The 20,512-nt window shown below is 37.3% G+C and overlaps 2 protein-coding genes across 4 annotated transcripts in view; one reads left to right on the top strand and one right to left on the bottom strand.

Moving 5' to 3' along the window:
- Positions 1-462: 462 nt before the first annotated feature.
- DCLRE1A (DNA cross-link repair 1A) lies at positions 463-20,414 on the bottom strand. Of its 3 annotated transcripts, XM_064269283.1 has the most exons (11): positions 20,114-20,414; positions 19,129-19,585; positions 18,489-19,042; positions 14,385-16,064; positions 12,833-12,966; positions 11,653-11,771; positions 9,299-9,439; positions 7,656-7,801; positions 6,517-6,671; positions 2,398-2,539; positions 463-1,589 (listed from the first exon to the last, which is right to left on the bottom strand). In XM_064269283.1, the coding sequence occupies exons 3-11, from the start codon at positions 18,955-18,957 to the stop codon at positions 1,429-1,431; spliced, it is 3,147 nt and encodes a 1,048-aa protein (XP_064125353.1). In that variant the 5' UTR covers positions 18,958-19,042; positions 19,129-19,585; positions 20,114-20,414; the 3' UTR covers positions 463-1,428. The 3 variants fall into 3 exon arrangements, with proteins under 3 accessions (XP_064125353.1, XP_010587276.1, XP_023402461.1); XM_010588974.3 differs by lacking the exon at positions 19,129-19,585; XM_023546693.2 differs by lacking the exon at positions 19,129-19,585 and having other exon boundaries at positions 20,119-20,414.
- NHLRC2 (NHL repeat containing 2) overlaps positions 20,412-20,512 on the top strand; it is a 43,685-nt gene continuing 43,584 nt past the window's right edge. Inside the window, exon 1 of the mRNA XM_064269284.1 lies at positions 20,412-20,472. The gene's annotated coding sequence lies outside the window, so the exon portion shown is untranslated. The remainder of the gene's footprint in view (positions 20,473-20,512) is intronic.

Raw genomic sequence — 20,512 nt, 5'->3', positions numbered from 1 at the left:
TATAAAACTATTTGGTGTAGCCCTTAAACGAGGTTCTGCGTGTTCTGCAGCAACAGAAAAACAGAATCATTCCGAGCTGCCATAAATGGTGATTTTCATGTAGAAAGATGCTTTGCAATGGATAATAAAAAGGCTGAGGCTGCTCTTAAAATAACATGCCTGGATTTTCAAAGTAAAACATTCAAAATCATAAAAAATCTTCTTACTAGTGAAAAATGACAACACTAGGAAAAAACTGATTCCAATAATAAATAAAATGACCTTAAATTACTTGACATCTCCCCCATATTAAAAATACCTAGCTCTGTAATAACTTACAAATAATTTAAAACATCAAAGCAAGTTAAAATATTTTAAACTTGCAATTGAAGTCAACTGAAAATATAGCTAATCTGCATTTACTACCAAGGTGCCTTCCAAAAGCTTTTCTTCCGCTAAATGTGATCCCTGCAACCCATATCTCCATAACAAAGTTAAACCCAAGCTTATGAAAATAAGGTTCCTGGGGAATATTACCCTTCTGGAGATGAAAATAGTAGCTGAAAATAATTTTCCATGAAAATATTTATTAAGAAATCCCCCAACTAATTTCCTTGGGAGAGCTCATGCTAGAATACACACAAACACAAATATATACCGTAATACTGGGCCTTTCCTTATTTAGACCTCCAAAAAACATATTTAACATTCATTGTTCACTTTGGACCAACTACTTAATCTGTGTTGGAGAGACCAACATCCATAATAAATTATAACCATACTTTTAAAAAAAAGCACTGGAATCTAAACTTTTAGTTATCTGACATCTTGAGTAAACTGTTCAGATAAATATCATTTATGTATTCTTTACTGGGTAATTATCTTGCAGGCTCTTTGAGTCATCTTTTTCAGGGTCAAAGGTTGAATTATCTTCTTTTGAGATTTTATAAAAATGCACGAACGTCACAAATTACAAATCCAAAAACCCAAAAGACACTATTGCAAATTGAGGATTAATTTTTTATTTATGTATACATTTCATATAAAAGTTCTAGCTCATTAAATATGCCTCATATTAAATAATTTCAAAGACACATAATAACTTTTATATAATGCTTTCAATCTAGTTCATCCAGTATCATGAATCCTTTGGTCCCTGGACCTGCCTTCATTTCCTTCTCTAAAGCCTGACGCAGACTATAAGGTCCTCCCATAGGGAAGGGTGAGACATTAAGGATACTAGGGAGACCAAGTCTCAGTAACACTGACGATGCTGAGAGACATCCTGCACTATGAGCATGTTATTCAAACATCAAGGAAAAAACAAGCTGTGTGCCTTTCATGAGGTTTTCACCTGAAGTAAACAAATCTTTCATATAACTAAAGATTTAACTACTAACACATTACAGCTAAAGTTACTTAACTATTTCTCAGTCCTGTGAGGTATCATCAATACCCAGCTTCCAATCTCCAGTCTCTAAAATACTTCTCCATGGTACTCCTACTCTTCAAGGTGCCAACATTTACAGTAGGTATGATTTTCTGGGGCTTCAGCCACTGGACAAAACGTTTCATTTCTAGGTAGCTGCTGTGTTCACTATAAGGAATTCCTGCAACACACATACACACACAAAGGATAATTAATAATATGTACTCCCAGAGATTTCTACTTAGTAAAATTTTTCTTCTTTTTAGACAGTTCTTTCCTTTAGGTGCTTTGCTCAGGTATGGCTTTCCAGAAAATACTGGGAGAAATATGAGCAAGATTTGAAGGCTGATGAGCGGGACATTCTTGATTCCCAGTGTCAGTAAGCAGATTCCACATAAAATACACATTGCGCACACAAAAATAAGCAAAAAGGAAAAAAATGCTAAACATCTCTTCTCTACCTTCATTGGGAATCAAGTCCCACTGTGAAAGGGAGGGAGGGCCCTTAAAGGCTAAAAATAAGTCACTGGTTTAGTGACATAGCAAAAACACTTCAGTCCGTCACCACTGTAAAAAGCCTACTGGTAAGCTAACAGCTACAGGCAACGGTTAACCTCCCCCAAGAGATGAAAAAACTAAAGTTTGTATCTCTTGCTGTTATCACATCAAATCCTGCTCTCAATCCCACGATCGTCTGGACTTTCAGTGTATAACCACAGTGCCCCTCTTTTCAAGCAGCTCTACCATTTCCTTTAAATATCACTGATCGCACAAAGGAAATGATCTGCATTATCCAATGTTGACTACAGTCAAGGTCCTTTATATCAAGTTATATCTCAAAGACACAGGTATAGAGTTTGTAGAGAGATTTAAACTCTCAAACTGCTAAAGATTCTTCACTGCTAGGTTTTCTTGAATCTTAATTTTACAGCTTTTTTTAAAAAAATTAAATTGCAAACATTAAAAGTCAGAGAATTTAATAATTATACCATATATTGAAATGTTTCCTCTGGTCTGGGGAATAATATCTGCTATACTGGTTAATGTGTTAGAATGTGTCCATCCTGTCGGTTGGAAGGCCAAGACCTGATCATATTTCCCACCGTACTTCTTCAAATGTTTCTGTAAACCCTGTTAAATAAAAACAGCATCTTGATTTCATGGTCTGTAAAGATGGACTATGCTGAATAGAACAGAATGATTAAAGACGTTACATTGGCAAAGCCATGGGGAGTTTTTACCGGTTAAGCAGTGAAACATCCTAGTGCTATGCTTCTAAAAAATATAAAATCACTGAAAAAAAAAATTTTTTCCCTTCTATTATTTGAAGTTAAACAAGCTTAAGAACAACCTGAAAAAAGGTGGGAGGAGCAACTTTAAACATAATTATGTGTGAACAAACAGCAACTTCTACAGCTACAAATAAAGCAAATACGTACTCTCTCTCCCTAAATCCCACTACACAGAAGTACCAACATTACATTGGTAAACACCAGTCCAGACATTCTTCATGCATATATACCAACAGAGGATTGACTGACAGATCCAGACAGACATGGTTTTATAAGAACGGCAGTACACTCTTCTCAGGTGTTTACCTCTTTTGATCTTCTGAACACAAACTAGATACAGTAAGTTAAAAACTTTTCAGCTGCTAACCAAAAGGTCAGCAGTTCGAATCTACCAGCTGCTCCTTGGAAACCCTATGGGGCAGTTCTACTCAGTCCTCTAGGATTGCTACAAGTCAGAATTGACTAGACGGCAACAGGTTTGGTTTGGGGTTTTGGTATAAATCCTGAGTACCAATGAACTTTCCCAACTAAAGTCATTATAAATGATGACATTTGATAAAACTCTAGAAAACCATTGACCTAAGTTTAATCTTTGAAAGGTAAGAGAAATTTAGTTAAAGGTAAAAATGGCACAAGGGATACAGAAAATCATACCTTTGGTCTTAAGACTAAAAACCAGAGTTTAGTGCAAATTTATAATAAAATTCTAGTTTTATTTAAAAATAATAAAAAATCTAAACCGTATGCAGTTATCTTCTGGAATTTCCCCAAGTGTCTTTTTATTCCTTAATCTTACATTCTTTGAAATATTAAAGTGTTCTAAAAGATGCTGGTATGTAATTCTGAAAAAAATCACAAAGATGCATCCATTCATCCATCTACCTCTTCATTCATTCAATAAATATTTGTTCCAGTATTATGCCAGGTGCTAGCGTCAGAGTGGTGAAGAAGACAGACAGCTTTCCCCCTCCTGAAGCTTATAGCCCAGTAAGGAGACAGTCAAGAGACCCCAACTTCTGTGTCTTTTCCGATGGAAACTAATTTGCCCTTTTTTAGCTTTTTCTAACTCTCCTCATCCCTAACACCATCAGCATCTAGAGCCTTACAGTATGACCTTTTTACAAAGTATTAGGCTTTTAGTAGAAAGTCCTAGAAGTGGAGCTGCTGAATTAAAAGGCTTACCCCTAATTTATACTACTTTCAAAGTGTACGACATGCCAAATTATCTGAATTCCCATCACAGGGATAGTGCATTTTTAAAAAGCCTGTCACTTTGGAAGAAGACAAATATAGCATCACTGTTTTGTTTGTGATTGATTACTGGTATGAGGCTAAATATTTTTCCTGTTTATTAGATACTTGTATTTCATTGGTAACAATCCCTTGATTTCTCTTTTGTATCAAACAACGTTTTATTAATTTGAAATCAATATAGGAATTCGTACCTTTAACAGTCACATTTCTTGCCAACTAGTATGTCCATAAAAAAAAAAGTTTACATTATGATATATAACTAAGTCTACATTATAATCTCCCTGAGTCTGCAAATTTTCAAGTCTTGATCTTGGTTAGTTTAGGACCTGTCTAATATAATGTTATTTGCCTAATTACCAATCCTGCTCCTTTTGTCCCCTCATAAAAGGAAATAAGAAACTGAAGTTTAGAGCAATTATACATGTAACACCACATAGGTCATTCCTATCCATTCTAATTAGAGTTAACACAAAAATATCATTAACCTGTGGCCCAAACAAAAACATATAACATTATCATGTAGGCCAAACCTAGAGAAATGATTGCAAATAGCCAATAAACAAAAAAAAAAAAAAAAGAACCAAACCCAGTGCCATCGAGTTGATTCCGACTCATGGCGAACCTATAGGACAGAGTAGAACTGCCCCATAGAGTTTCCAAGGAGCACCTGGTGGATTTGAACTGCCAACCCTTTGGTTAGCAGCAGTAGCACTTCACCACTACTCCACCAGGGTTTCCAAATAGCCACTAGTGGTCCTTTAACCACAATTTGAGAACTATTCTCATGAGAAATTTTATTAAGACTAATTTAATCAACATAAAATCCCTGATCAATGACTTGTCTCTGTTACTGATAACCAGGTTGTGAGAAAAATACTTTCAACATGTGCCACTATGATTATTTTTTCAGTACATGAATAATCATCTATTGTATCACTGTTATAATGTTTTACCACATTCCATCCATCAGATTTAAATCAGAGGTGGCAGTCAACTATATTAGAGTATACACATGAACCCAAATGTTGAGCTAGACGGCATGAATGGTATTATTTACAAAATTTCAAAGGCTTTCAAGCATGTCTTGGAAAATCTGAAACTTGTATTAGGTTTACATTTTCACAAAAAGTCATTAACTTTGATGCAACAAAACTATTTTTGGTTGGTAAAAACATGGCTATAATTACCAACTAAAATATAGCCTTACGGTACCCACCAGTTTCTGCTCCATCTGTGTTCTGAAGATAAGAAATCTCCAAATATGTCATTATTACCTGGTCACTTTAATGGAGGAAAGGGAAGGGCAACTGAAGGCAATATCAACAACAGATGACAAACCCAGAAACAACACAGACTTAATGACTCCAGATCATTCCTTTCTCAAGGACACTAGTCTTAAAACTAAACAAAAGGTTCAGAAGGAACATATCTTGGTGTCATTAAAACCCATTCGAATTCCTGTATTTTTTTAAAAAAAAATTGTACTTGAGTTTGTAGTTGTTTGATGATTTAATTCTTATACAAGTCCGGACTTGTAAATACATGATCTTTAAAAGAAGACAATGTATAATACAAAAAAATAAAGTCTGCAACAGGGTTGTAGGTTGGGAGGGTATTGTTAGAGAGGAAGAGATAGCCCTCTTCCTGCTTAATGAATCCCTCTGTGTTCCAGATGCCTTCTCAGAAACCATACTTCACTAATTATTCCTTTTTCCTACACATCTTCTATTTTTCCCTATCCCTTGGCTGCTTTCCCTCACAATATGAAAATTCTCATCACTAAAACAAACAAAACTCCTCCTGTGCGCCTCCCTCTGGCCATCAACACATCTGGCTCCCCTTCATGGCCATGCTCTATGCTTCTCCACTGCCTCACCTCTCAATCTTTCTTTTGGTCTTCAAAAGCTGGTCTCTTTTTTTTTTTTAATCTGTACAATTCAGTGGTTTTTAGCATATTCACAAAGTTGGGCAAACATTACCACTAATTCCAGAACATTTTCATCACCCCAAAAAGACATGCTTTGTGCCCATTAGTGGTCCCTCCCCATTCTCTCCTTCTCCAACCACTGGCAGCCACTAATTTATTTCCTGTCTCTATGGGTTTACCTATTCTGGACCTTTCATATAAGTGGGATCATACTATAGGTGGCCTTTGTGTCTAGCTTCACTCACTTAGCATGATGTTTTCGAGATTCATCCCTGGTGTAGCTGTATCAGGACTTCATTTCTTTTTAAGGCCAAATAATATTCCACTGTACGGACATCCCACATTTTGTTTATCCACCCATGCATTGGTGGGTATTTGGGCTGTTTCTACTTTTTGGGTAACAATGCTGCTATGAACATGTGTGGGTAAGTTTTTATTTTTATTTTTCCTGGGTATGTACCTAGGAGTGGAATGGCTTTAACTTTTTGAGGAACTGCAAAGCTATTTTCCCAAGCAGCTGCACCATTTCACAATCCCATCAGCAAAGAATGAGGGTTCCAATTTCTCCATATCCTCACCAATTCTTGATATTATTGGCCATCTTTTTTATTACAGCCATCCTCTTGGACACTTACCTTAAAATTAATTTGCATCATTGGTAGAAGATGAACCAATGCACTGCACATGTCTGTAGTAATGAGGGAATTGATTTCTGGTATATTGAGACACTGTAATGTTGTATACTTTTCTCGGGACATGCCAACTTTTGAACCCAAAACATCAGCAATGGCTATAGAGAAAGAAAAAGGTTAAAAAACAGTAAAGTTACAGATTATGAAAAAATAAGTTAAAACATGTATTAATACTAGAATTTATCAAATAAGAAGAAATTAAAACATTCACACTTTTTGCCATAACATCTCAGAAAGGCTAAATAATTCTGTTGACAAATTGTATGGAATAAACTGTGAGAAAGCTAAGGTTTATTTTTTAAGGCCCATTGTTTAAAAACTACAAAAAATATATAGAAAGGGAAGGAAGCAAATTTGGAGGAGTTAAAACCCTGGCTTTATCACTTCGTATCTTAATGTTTGACATATGTACCCATACTTAAGAAGGTTTTGTTGTTGCTGTTGTGTGCCATCAAGTCATATGATTCTGACTCATAGCGACCCTATAGGACAGAGTAGAACTGCCCCACGGGGCTTCTGAGGCTATAATCTTTACAGGAGCAGATTGCCAGGTCTTTTCTCCTACAGAGTCACTGGTGAGTTCAAACCTCCAATCTTTCAGTTACAACAGAGCACTTAACCATTGCACCACCAGGGTTTCTTAAGAAGGTTTTAGGAGCAAAAGTAAAAAGAAATGAAAGTACTTTGCAAAACAGTACAACACTACCTATACGAACCACATAGTTACACATCTAGAAATCCATTAGGAACAATTATAAGTGTTCTCTAAAATAACTGATGGCTAACCTCAAAGGACACAGCAATACAACCATGCATTAGTCATCTTTCAGAGTTTATCAAAGTACTACTGTATGAATGTGTGCTCTGTGGACATCTTGTAGCTATAAAGTCTACCATAAACACACTGATCAAATGTTTAAATGTATCAAACTCTACCACATTTTCCTTCAACTTCGAAGGTAATATTGAGCCATTTCAGGAAATAAATATCACCTGCAAGGTTAGAGACTGAAAGGGCTCTATGCAAAGAGAACCTGATCTTTATAATATATTAATGTAAATTAGATACGGCTTCCACCCACCTAGGAAGACTTTCTCTTTTCCAATAGAGTAAGTGCCGCAGACAACAAGAGCACGTGGGTTTAGGGTTACAGCCTCAAAGGCAGTGTTGATGGCAAACTGGATAACCTCTTGCTGGGATGGAAAGCAGTATTCTGGGCTGCAATATCTGTAATAAGGAAATATGGCACTTATTAAAAGAATAATAATAAAGCCATAGCATTAAGTTGGATGTTATTTTAGAAAACGTACTTTTAGCAAAATTACACACTACAGCCTTACAGTATATTAATAGCACTGCACTTTACTCGCTGCTTGTGGTTAAAATATTTGTTACCAGCTGTTGATAATTTATGATGGAATTGTAAGTATTCAACATACCTTTCTCATTAAGCCTCTTCTAACACCCTTAAATAATGAAATTGCCTTTTTGAAAACATTTTCTCAAATATTTCTAGCCAGTCAGCCATTTTAATAATGAACTAATTCACTGTCACTATTTTTTTTTAAAAACCCTTATCACTATCAAAGAAAATACTATTGATACGATTACACGTGAACTGAAGAACTGTTCTATTAAAACAACGAAACAAATGCGAATTTAACGAAGCAGTTTAAAATCAAACAGCTGATACTCGCAAGGTTGATACCTTCTTTCCTTAGGAGATACAAAAAACTTCCTTACATAGTAATGCAGGAATACAACAGACCCAGTTGGATCTATCTCAAGGTAATAACACTCAGTGAAAAAACAACCCCATGATTATCTATCTACACATATGTATACATATATAGTGAAAATTATGCATCTTTTCACTAAAAAATCATGAAGTATACTAAGAAAACATACTTTTCTCAATTTAAAATGCTTTTATTGGTTAAGACAATTATGAAAGAAAAAAAAAGTGGTCCTTTCTCTATAAAAACCCACTGAGAAATTCAGAATTGTATGTAGAGTAAAACTGCTCAGAACAGGTTTCTGCTTATTTTCTTAATTTACCTGGTACTTAGCATACATACAAAAGAACGGAAAAGTGAACTGCAGTGTCAGAAAACTGGAAGTGGGAAGATTATCTTTTATCAAAATATGCTGTACGAATGTCTCCTTGAAACAGGTTGAAATAGTTAATGCACTTTCTAAAAAATTGATGACATGTTTTAAAAAATAATAAAAAGATAATGGCGTACTCCATTGTATCGATAGCACTTAGAAACTCCAAGTTGTCACTTATAAATTACCTTTTTGAGAAAAGGACAAACATAACTTTGATTCTCAGAAACGGAATCACATCTCATCTCTGTTTTCTTTTCATGATTATACTTTAGTTACATGGATATTTTGAAAAGATAACCTAAAAGGGGCTTTTCCTGGAGTTTGTCCCAAATTTTTCTTCTTTGCCTCAGTGACAGGATTCTCACATAAACCATATTTTCAAAAAGAAATTACAAAAAAAATTAGGCTGTAATCAGTTATGACATATAATCCCAAATTGCCCTTAAGTATATTTTTAAATAGCATCCCTCTGATAGCCTTAAAATGATATTGATAATAAATCATCATTTTGATTACCTACGCAAATAATCAAGGAGTGCTCAAATTACTCATGAAGTACAGAGCAAATGCTGTTAGTGGGAAAAGGAAGCACACAAACAAAGCCTCTCTTACGTTGTATCTAAGTAAAGAGTGTGGACTCTCCAGTTCACAAGCAGAGAACGTTCCATGGTGGGGTCTGCTCTGAAGTCTCCAGTGTGTAATATGACAGTCCCATTAGGAAGACAAAAAAGGACCATGACAGCACCTGGGCAGCTGAACATAAACATGTTAAGAAATATTCTTAACACAGGCAAAGCGCCTATAGGAAGAAGAGCTATTTCAATATCAACAAATTAACGCAACTTATTAGCTGACCACAAATGTGTAGCACTACACTATAGAGGAAAGACACACTTTAACTGAAGGAAATTTACATCATTAAAAAAATGGGTGTGCAGGAAAAGTCCCAGCAGGCCTGTGTTGCTCAAAGCCTGTGCAGGCCCTAGAAAGGCCTGTCTTCAGGACTGGCTCTTGGGAGATGAGCTCTGAGCCCTTGGAATACTCAGTCTGTTAAAAATGTTTTTATAGGCCTGATGTCTTGGGCCATGTGGTACTAGTTCGGTCTGATAGTTTATGCGACCAATGTGATATATGGTGAACCTTTGTTTTTATTCTGGGGGTCTGGAGTCTGAGAAGCCGAGGTCAGTCACACAGGTGCTCCATGCCTACGGGACTGACCCCCAATAAAAATTCTAGATACTAAGGCTCGGTGAGTGTTCTTGGTTGGCAACACTTTGCACGTGTTGTCACACATCATTGCTGGGAAAAGTAAGCATGTGAATGCCACTCAGAGCCCTGGTGGTGCAGTGGTTAAGAGCTCAGCTGCTAACCAAAAGGTCGACAGTTCAAATCTACCAGCTGTTCCTTGGAAACCCTATGGGGCAGTTCTACTCTGTCCTATAGGGTCGCTGAGACAGAATCGACTCGACAGCAATAGGTTTGGTTTTAGTATGCCATTCTTAAGGAGCCCTAGTGGTACAACCATTAAGTGCACAGCTGCTAACTGAAAGGTTGTCAGCTCGAACACACCAGCAGCTCTGCAGGAAAGAGACCTGGCAATCTGCTCCCCTAAAGATTGTTGTTGTTGTTAGGTGCCACCAAGTTGGTTCTGATTCATAGTGACGGTATAAGACGGAACGGAACTGCTCCATAGGGTTTCCAAGGAGCAGCTAGTGGATTTGAACTGCCGACCTTTTGGTTAGCAGTCACACTCCTAACCCACTATGCCACCAGGGCTCCCCCGTAAAGATTACAGCCTAGGAAACCCTATGGGGCAGTTTTACTCTGTTACATGGGGTCACTATGAGTCAAAATCAACTCAAAATACCTAAGAACATATGACTCTGCTTAGAAAGAACACCTGGAAGCCTGGGCCTGTTTCTCCTGTGCTTCACCCCATGCACCTTTTCCCTTTGCTAACTTTGGTCTGTATCCTTTCACTGTAATAAGCTGTGAGTTTAACAGCTTTTCTGACTTCTTTGAGGCCTTCTAATATAGCACTGCATATGATGGTGGTCTGGGGACTCCAACACAACGGGGTTTGCAAATTACTGCCAAAACATATGGAACTTTTACTTTGAATTTTAAGAAAATATAGGAAATAATTAAATTCGTAATTAAAATCCTTCCATTTAGTCTCTTTTTTACCCCCAAAATTAAAGCCCCAGTGATTCTACTGGGGAATTCTATCAAGCACTTTGAGGAGAAGTAATACCAACGTTTCACAACATCATTCAGAAAATAGAAAAGAGGGAATAGAATACTTTGTGAGCCCAGCCTTACCCTGATACCAAAATCAGACAAAAGCATAACAAAAAAACTACAGATCAATATCCATCATGAAAACAGACACAAAAATCCTTAATATTAGTATACGAAAACTGGCAATATATTTTAAAAGGGTAATACAGTCTAGTTTTCACAGAAGCATATCTGATAGTCACACTTTGGCAATAGAAATGCCAACAGTACTTTACATTAAAAAAAAAAAAAGAGCAAAAAATGGAAAGTATTTCCAAGAAAAATCTTTCATGGTTTTGGTATCAAAAGCCTCAGGATTTCTTAGCTTAAACGGAAAAAAAAACTCTTTAATCTCTGTATGAATTACATGCTGTTCATTTATGTACATAGCGGCAACATGTTACGTATTTTTTTTTTTTCTTTTAAATACGATGGAGTCTCATGACAAGCACAGCAGTCTAAACTGGATAGAAAAGATGGCATGAGATAACATTTAGAGGCTCCCTCTGTTTAATTTGACTTGTAACTGGTTACGTTTTTTTTTTTTTCAAAATGAGAAATGTTTTTACTCAAGTTATCAACAAGATCCAGCACCTTAGTTGTAATAAGCTTTTAAATAAAGATGTGATATTTTTTCTTTTGAATATTTAAAAATAGTCTATGATTATGGTGACTTTAACACTTACTGATTGGCATCGAGCAAAACAACTTTGACCCCGTTCACTATACACTCAGTATCCATTGGCAATGGATGGATATACTGTTCTTGCACATGCAGCTTGTTCTTCAACAAATTGCCAGTTATCTGCAAAACAGGATGTGCTGATACAGCAAAACACTAAAGTATTTTAGGGCATATCTAGTCTGGAGTCAAAGCATCTTCACAGTCTCCTTGTTCTCTCAATGAGATTGAAGTAAACCCTCCACAACGGCAAGAAGGTAATCTTTCTGAAATGACCGCGTCACTACCGTGCTGAAAAACCATCACTGATTCTCCCTCACCTGTGACATGTCTCTCAGCCCCAGCATGACAGACAAAACCGTTTGTGATCTGGCCCCTGCCTACCTCTGTTCTAGCCTTTCTGAATTCTCTGAAGTACCTGGAATGGGTATACTCCTCAGGTGCCTCTCCCTCTGCACACTCTCCACCCTCTATCTTGAACACTCTCTGCTCCTTCCTCAGCCAGGCTCTGGAATCAGAACATACGTTCAAATTCTGGCTCTGTCATGACCAGTTCTGTCATCTGGGGCATGTCACTTAACCTCTTCAAGCCTCAGCTGCCTCGTTAATAAAAAGACGATAATTCTAGAACGCTGTGAGGATTAAATCAAATTGTAGCCAAAGCCCTTAGTAAGAGGCATTCAAATGTTCACTTTTTGAAAATTGGTTCAAGGTATCTCCATGAAACTTTCTCTAACCTTAGTCCTGGACAGAAAAGCCCTCCCTTCTCCCTTCCCTGGACACTGTATTTGTTTTTCTCTCACAATTTGATTGCGGTATTCTTTGTGGATCTGTTTCCCTTGGAAGCTGTATGGTCCTTGAAGTTAGGTATTCTTTTTAGTCACTGTATGTCTTTTTAGTCACTCAGTAAAAGTTTGCTGAATGAAACCTAGGTGTTTTAGTACATCATGGAACAGTTAACCTATTGTTTCCATATTTTAAAGCATTATTAAAAAAAAAAAAAATCAACCATCATTGGTGACATTAACTCATTTAATTGTAGGGCCTCAATTTGGAATCTGTTTTCTTGTACCTTTTCTAGTTGAATGACAAATTTTGCAATTTTAATTATTCTCTTTTTTAACCAAGTGGCTTAGAAATCCTCTGCATTCTACAAATTTGGAGTTAAGAATATTAAAACTTACCTCGCTACAATAAACTGGAGAAGTGAAGCTTTTAGACAAGCCAGCATAATGATCAGAATGAAAATGTGTAAGGAAATAGGCAGTGCAGTCTTCAATCGATCCATACTGAAAGGCGTCAACTGTAAAGCCAGTTCCTGCAACAAAAATCAAACACAGCAGGCTGACCAAAAGCTTCATGAGTAAAAGACGTCTGATTTAATTTTAAATCCTGACCCTTCCATCCCCTCTACGTCTCATTTCCAATTTAACTTTATAATTTATTGAAAAACTGACACTACACAAATTCAGCAAAAGGTGATACTAGAGATGAGAGTCTTACGTAAGTTTCTACTAATCTCAGTACAGTTTTCTTTATGAACACCTGCACCAAATTAAAATACTAAATTAAAAACTAATATTTGCTTATTTGTTTTATCTAATACTTCCATGATACCGAGCCCCTAGAATCCTTACTTCTGCAATGACCAGCAAAAGAAGGCTAACTTTCTTCTCAAACATGAATTCTCAATGCGGTGATATTGATAGGCTTTCAAGGGGGCAAAATGGTTGAGGGTCAAAAAATTTTGGATCTTACAATAATGGTTAGTGGTCCTCCAAAGGGCCACAATATAATAAGAGATAAACAGTGTATCTGTAGTGTTTTAATTTCATTGGGGGGAAGGGGAAGAAAGGAATAAAGTGCTTAAAAAGGCTCATTAGAGAAACAAGAGTAATGAAGAAAAGGTCGCGTAGCGCTGCTCTACATGTATTTACAAGTAAATATGCATATTTTCATAATTCTGTCGAGATTTGACAACACGTAGTATGCTAGTTTTAGGCTCAATTAAAGTACAGAGAGTTAATCAAAATAATTACTAAAAACAAAACTGGTTCTTTGATGTATATAAACTATTCTCTAGATAAATATTTTGAACAAATGATAGGTCTAGAATATCAATAAAGCACTTTTAAAAATCTTCTGAAACTAAAGATATTTTGCCTAATTCATTTTCCATTTTTTTCAAAAGTTGTTGGTTTCTTCAGAAGTAAAATTCATTTCACCAAGTATCTTTTCTACGAAGCCACTTGTGAAGGCAGGAGAAATTACAAGAATATGAAAAAGCAGAGAAGCCAAGTTCTAATATGGTTTTAAAACGTTTAGCATTTGTGATGGCACATACAACCTGTGATACTTCCCTCTTTGAAGCTTCTTCGTACTTGCTTTGTATTTCTCACATGCACTTAGAGTGCCTTTTATTATAGTTACCTGCAGAACTGCATTGCCTCCTTCCATATGAAGCTGGATTCTTACCACTCTCTTGCTAAACCTTGTAGGATCTGTAGCTTCTACCTAACTAGTGCAGTACCCCATATGGAGAATATGTTTAATAAAAGTTTGCTGAACAGAGCAAAAAGATCAAATGGGCAAAAAATGTTAGAGGCCCATGAAGTACCATGAAAAGCAAACACATGCAAAAAATGTTTCATCCACACAACATGGGCAACAAGCATCAAAGTAAAAAAAGCTGTGTGTTTTTCTGTAAACATGTTAAGCACTGATATTTCAACTTACCAGGTATTTTCTTATAGAATGGACAACTCCTTTTTCTTAATCCTCCTGCATTAGATAACTGTGGGATTTTTGTCCACCCCCTCTGCAGCCTGCCACCAGCTGATTTTAGGAAGACTTTGTCTTTACTTAAGCTGACTGCTCCAAATTCTGTACTGTTAATGTGATCTGACTTCTGAGATGCTCCTTCCTGTAGTGAATCTGACTTTTTACGTCTCTTTCTTTGACGTTGTGACCTCTCACTAGAAAGTTTCACAGGGATCTTTGCATCGAATTCTAAATCACTTAGTGAGTTTTCTGCTTTCCTCTTGCACCTCTGGGACCTCTTTACATTAGGACTTACAACTGGGTTTAAGTTCGCCCCTTTTGATGCACTTTCCTCCAGCAATTTCTCTTCTTTCTTTTTGGGTGGGAGTCCAAAATACACACCTATATCCATTTGTTTCATTACCTTGTTAGGAGAGTATCTTGCATCACACTTAGGACCAGATGGCAGTATTTTCACAGACTTAGCAGCAATAGATGTACTAGGAAACTTCTCTGGTTTTAAAATGGAAATCTTACTGTCTAGCACACCATCTAATGCCTCTCTGCAGAAATGTACTGAATTAGTATTATACTTAGCATTAAAGTTCTCACTTGATAATTCTATAACTTTACTTTGGTTCAGATGGGAAGAAAGATACTCTTCTCCCTGGCTTTCAAAACGGTTTGGCATTTTACTTTTAAGTAATGGAAGAGAAACTTGACTGTAAACAGCTGATTCTTCAACTGCCTGTTTCTGCTTACTTGTTTGAGATGAGTGAAATTCTGGCTTATCAGATTTTGCTTCAGTGGCTAGGTAATTAGAAGCATCAAGTCCCCCTGCTGATGCAGGTGGCAACAACATAAAATCATCACCTGGATCATCACATGCACTGACACTCTCACTGTTTTGGGAAATAAGTTGAGACAAATCAGTTAGAGTATGGTATTTATACAATTCTTCATTGTACTTATCTTGAGTTAAGAAGTTATTCATCTCCGGGCAGCTATCTTCCTGGCCCTTCAGTAAGGGATTGCGGAGTTTTTTAAACAAAGTAGAGCTGATGTCATCTTCTTCTAGATTTCCGTCTTTTGAGTTTTCAGTGAAAAATAGTTCCTGTTGTGAATCATCCAGCTTTTCATCTGTATCGTATACTTCTTCATCACTTTGAAGTGGAGAATAGGAGATTTCACAGTCTCTAGAGTCATTTTCTGGCACTGGCAAATTTGTGTATTCTGAGCTATCTAATTCTTCATCAACAAGAGGCAAACCAAATTCTACCAGCTGGTCATTATTAACAAACTCAGTAAATTTGAGAGCTTGCTGGGACTTTCGGATATTTGTAGAAAAGGAAATCTTTTTGTTGGTTTCAGCTGGAGACTGAGATCTTCTTAGACACTGTGTCATCAAAAAGGGATCACTGGCAACATTTTTTAAGTTCTCAATTTGTTTCTGATTCAGAGGCCATCTTTTCTCAAGGCTACAGAGAAAGCCTGAATTAATCTCACTGGAACAATTCAAACGATCACCTGTTGTATGTGATGGGCTGCTGGAAGAATTAGAACTTGCCCTACTTTGAGCCAACAGGAGGTGAGTGTATCTCTTGTAATGAGAAGGAATTGTTGAGGTACACAGAAGACCATCAGGACATTCTGAAACTTTTAATAAAGAAAAAAGTATTAGAGGATCAAAGCATAGACTCTGCTTTGACAGCATCAGCACTGGAAGTTGACACATAGTAGAAATCGTCAGTCCTACTTTGAGGCCTTAATAGCTCTTCTTAACTGCAGCAATCAAAAGATAAACATAAAATGTCAACACTTCATCCAGTATGGTTTTGCGAGGAGCTATTTATCATTTTTAAGATACTCTTTTAAGTTTCTTTTCAAATAATCTTTTCTCAAAAAATACATTTTAAGACTAACACTTTTTTTCCCCCTTTCCTATGTAACTCCACAAACCTGAATGCCTTAAAAAATAAATAAATAACTCCATGGCATGCCTGTATGGAGTATTTTCTGAACAGATGCTACAGATTGATGACATCAATTTCACTAGTTCAATATTATTCAGGCAATCAAAGTAAGGAGGACACAAAACGAAAGTCCTATTTTTAAGGCTACCGATCTTTATCTTATTAAGCAACCAGATTTATGATAACTGTAGTATTGAATTAGAGTCCATTATTTTAACATATACATTGTATACAAGTGAATGATAAAATAACAACAATCTTAACAAGATTAATAATAACAATCTTAGTAGCTGCTCATATACTGAACATTTTAGATTCTAAGATTTGAAATTCAATTTAATATACTGGCTAAAAAAACCCATTGCCATCAAGTTGATTCTGACTCACGGTGACCATATGTGTTACAGAGTAGAACTGCTCCATAGGGTTCTCTTGGCTGTAATCTTTAGGGAAGCAGGTCGTTAGGCCTTTCTTCCGCAGTACAGCTGGGTGGGTTCAAACTGCCAACCTTCCAGTTAGTAGTCAAGTGTAAACCATTTGTGTCACCCAGGGGCCTGTGCTGGGTAACAGTAAAGTTTTAATAATTTGGAAACTATGCCCCATCATGTTATGATTGTGACCCGTCACACCCATCGTCTTCAAGTTGATCCTGATTCACAGTGAAACATTCTGTAAATCATCTGGGCATATCCCTGCCTATGTTAACAACCAGGTTTATAAAAAATGACCCTCCATCCCAAGAAAAGAAAAGGTGTCATGTTAAATTATTAGACTTCATTGCTTAAAACTGAACTTAAAATTGTCTCATAAAGTATTTGTGGAATACCAAGAAGGGCCCGTTTTAGATTCTATTCAAAGGAGTTTAGTCAGTGAAAAATCAGTAGAACATCTTTTTGAGGTGGCTTCGTGTATAAAGGAAGTGGTTGAGAGCTTGGCTGCCAGCCAAAAGGCGGGCAGTTTGAATCCACCACCCGCTCCTCGGAAGCCCTGTGGGGCCAGTTCTACTCTGTCCTATAGGGTTGCTATAAGTCGGAATTGACTCGAAGGCAACAGGTTTTCATTTATAGTACATTTCACTCTGAGGTGTTCACCATGGGAGTCCAACTTCCATTTCTGACATTTAAGCAACTTAAATGAAAAATTACTTGCTTGACAGGGTTATCGCTTGCTATACTTTTATAGAAAAGGCTAATTAATGCCAGATGTTAGAAAATATAAAGAGTTCTTTTGCATCTTCACGCAGTACTTTAAAGTGCTAACTAGGGGTTAACAATAAAATATTTTCAGAATCATCATTAACATGAAACCACACTGAGAATTATTTTTATTTTACTGAATTCTAATTCTTTAAAATCTAAAAGTCTGTGTATGGTATACATAACTTCAAGACAGAAAATTATCACAATAACCCCTTCTCCATATATTCCAGGTAGGATTGTCTACATGTTAAATAGGACACATACATTATATTGTCACAATATCTATTTTAGAAGATAATAAAAGATAGTACTTTAGTTATCATTTGGCACATTTTTATTATTAGCATCTTAATAACCTATTTCTTCCCATTTCCTCTTGCCTGCACATTAGCATGATGAATACATGACCATATTTAGAGTATCAAACTGTATTCCTATTTTTCTGTATAGTTTCACAAAAGATGACAAAATGGGTAAATTACTTAACTTCTAAGAACCCTCATCGAAAAAATGTCAATACCACCTACCTTACATGTAACCAGACTGAAAGTACCTAGCATGGTAGGTGCTCAATTAACATCTATGAAAAATAAGATATTTAGGGACTTTTAGGAAATACGGGAATGCACTTAAGCTGTTTTCAAGTTTGCAATTTCTTTACAATTATACCACCGACTATTAGCTTTTTACCCTCCTTAAGAAGGGTAAAATGTGTTACCTCGTTGGCTTGCAGAGTAAGTCATTTATACCTAAGATGTTTCATCTCTTGGTTTTTGCTTGCCTTCTTTGTTCAATGGAGCTGATATGTCTGACTGATATGCCCGCCTTTCAGACTATCTAGAGAACAAACATGGTCGCCATGAATCAGAGTCAACTCACCAGCAACTGGTCCCTTTTTATGATCTTACCTGTTTCAGAGACCTGTGGAGAATCCAAACATTCAAAAACATGCCATCGAGGTGTCTGACCTAGCAATGAGGAAAAAGGCATCTGGCAGTTAGGACAGTATCCATCATAAACTGCACGTATCTTGGGGGACTCTTTATTTTTGTGAGTTCTGCAGTGCTTTGCTGGAGTGGTCTCCTTATCCTGGGAATGCTGAATACTATCTCCGCCTGAATCCTGACCAGAAGCTACTGAAGTCTGACTATGTTTTCCTCCAAGGCACATCTCATTGTCCTCTGCCTTCTCTTTAGCTTCCACAGTTCTTTTCAGTTCTTTTTTATTTCTGCTTTGTTTTGATTGGGATTTCCCATCTGTTGCCTTTGCAACAGATTTTGCAGTATTTTCAGAGCCATTTTTTGGACGTACTCGTTTTGGTTTTCTTCTGGATTTGTATTCCCAGATGTCTTCTTCCAAAAAATTGTCTTCTAACATGGCAAAATGGTTGTGTCATTACAGAGGCACTAAACTTAATTGGGAGTCCATTTCTTGTTATGAAAATGTTAAATGGTTTACTTTTCTGCGAAAAGAACAAAAATAATGAAAAACCCACTAACTCAGCAAAAACCTACAGCTATGGTAATGAATAAACTATAAATTTTATACCTGAGAATGCTGCTGTTCTATTTATACCACAATGAAATTATGCCAACCTACCACGGGGGTACCATCTGAGAAGCTTTTCATTGTGTGACTTTACCAGGGCTTGATTCATAAAAATCAGAATCAGTGAAACTTTGAAAATTAAGACTAATGGAAAATATAGGTTCAACAGCTTAGTCTGAGAACAAGCTTTGTGAAATTGTTACAAAGCTACTGTCAATTTTCTTTCAACTGAAGAATGGTCCGAATCCAAAAACAGTCCCTGGGCAAATGGCTCAGCAAGTGTCCCACACACTAAATAGCTACTTCAGCTTACTAGTAATACTTGTCACACCAAGAAGGGTAAAAACCATAAAAGTGTGTGGTCAGCAAAAATCGAAATTGCCCTTATGAGCGACTCTTCAACAGTTCGGTTTCCCGAGGCAGTCCAGCACCTTCCTCCATCAGCAATGAACAAACACTGCACAAAGAACAAAGTTCAAATATGTGAAGTCGTGCTTGCACTATGGCCACACTCTTAACTCCAGACCATAGAGGCGGACCACCTTGGTGGTAGGCCAACTCTTTCCGCAAGCCTCAAAGTCGAGGCTAACCTGCCTCATGCTTCCCACCGGTTCTACCTTCTCTTTGGATGGTGGAGGCTTCAAGGCCAGTGAGCAGGGTCTTAACCACCTCCTTAACCATGCTAGACCAGCCCGCTTCAAAAAAGGTGCCAGGGCCCTCCCTCTCTGAAGATTCAGAGACGCAGCCCGCTGGAACCCTCGCCGCAACCCACCCACCACCTGCGCCCCAAGGGAGCGGATCCAGACTCCAGCTGTGCCCTCTCCCCTCGGGGGCCCCCCCACCCGCTCCGCTGACAATCTATTCGCGCCCGCACTTTCAGTATTACCAGGGCGACAAAATACTGTATTTGTGTATAAGCCAAAGCAATTGGCAGTCACTCCCAACTTTAAAAGCCTTCTTCCTTGAGTATATCCTTACCCCTTACCTTACGTGTCTTAGCGGGAACAGCTTCCCGCGGCCAGTGCTGTGTCGAATCGGCTGATCCTTGCCTAAGAGCGGGAATTTAAAATCAATTTTTAAAAAATGTCTATGCCCTCTTAATTTCTACGGGTTTACTTTATTTTATTTATGTTCTAAAATCCGGTAATTTCCAAAGTGGAAGGTAGTGAAATCGTTTCTTTAAAGCTTCTAGAACGCTGTCCCAGAAGCCTTTTCATGGTGAATCTGGCGCTCCGAATGTCCAGGCTCAGCGGTGGCGCGAGGACCGGGAAGGGGCGGGGTGGTTTGGGACCACAGTTTAATTACATGCTCGGGATTGCGACGGTTTGAACTTTCGGCATTCGGGTACAGCTTGTTTGTCTGTTTGTTTTCAGGTGTCGTCAGC

Source organism: Loxodonta africana, chromosome 16 (assembly GCF_030014295.1).
Source record: "Loxodonta africana isolate mLoxAfr1 chromosome 16, mLoxAfr1.hap2, whole genome shotgun sequence".
Classification (NCBI taxonomy): domain Eukaryota; kingdom Metazoa; phylum Chordata; class Mammalia; order Proboscidea; family Elephantidae; genus Loxodonta; species Loxodonta africana.
Note: the sequence above shows the minus strand (reverse complement) of the source record. Positions and strands in the feature narration are given on the sequence as shown.

Bases quoted from the DNA above. Each gene is read 5' to 3' on its own strand.
- DCLRE1A (XM_064269283.1), bottom strand. From the start codon at position 18,957: ATGTTAGAAGACAATTTTTTGGAAGAAGACATCTGGGAATACAAATCC. The intron at 9,440-11,652 runs GTAAGTGTTAAA...GTTTATGTTCAG, and splicing joins GTTTTGCTCGATGCCAATCA to CTGCCCAGGTGCTGTCATGG. The intron at 2,540-6,516 runs GTAAGTGTCCAA...TTTATTTAACAG, and splicing joins TGATGCAAATTAATTTTAAG to GGTTTACAGAAACATTTGAA.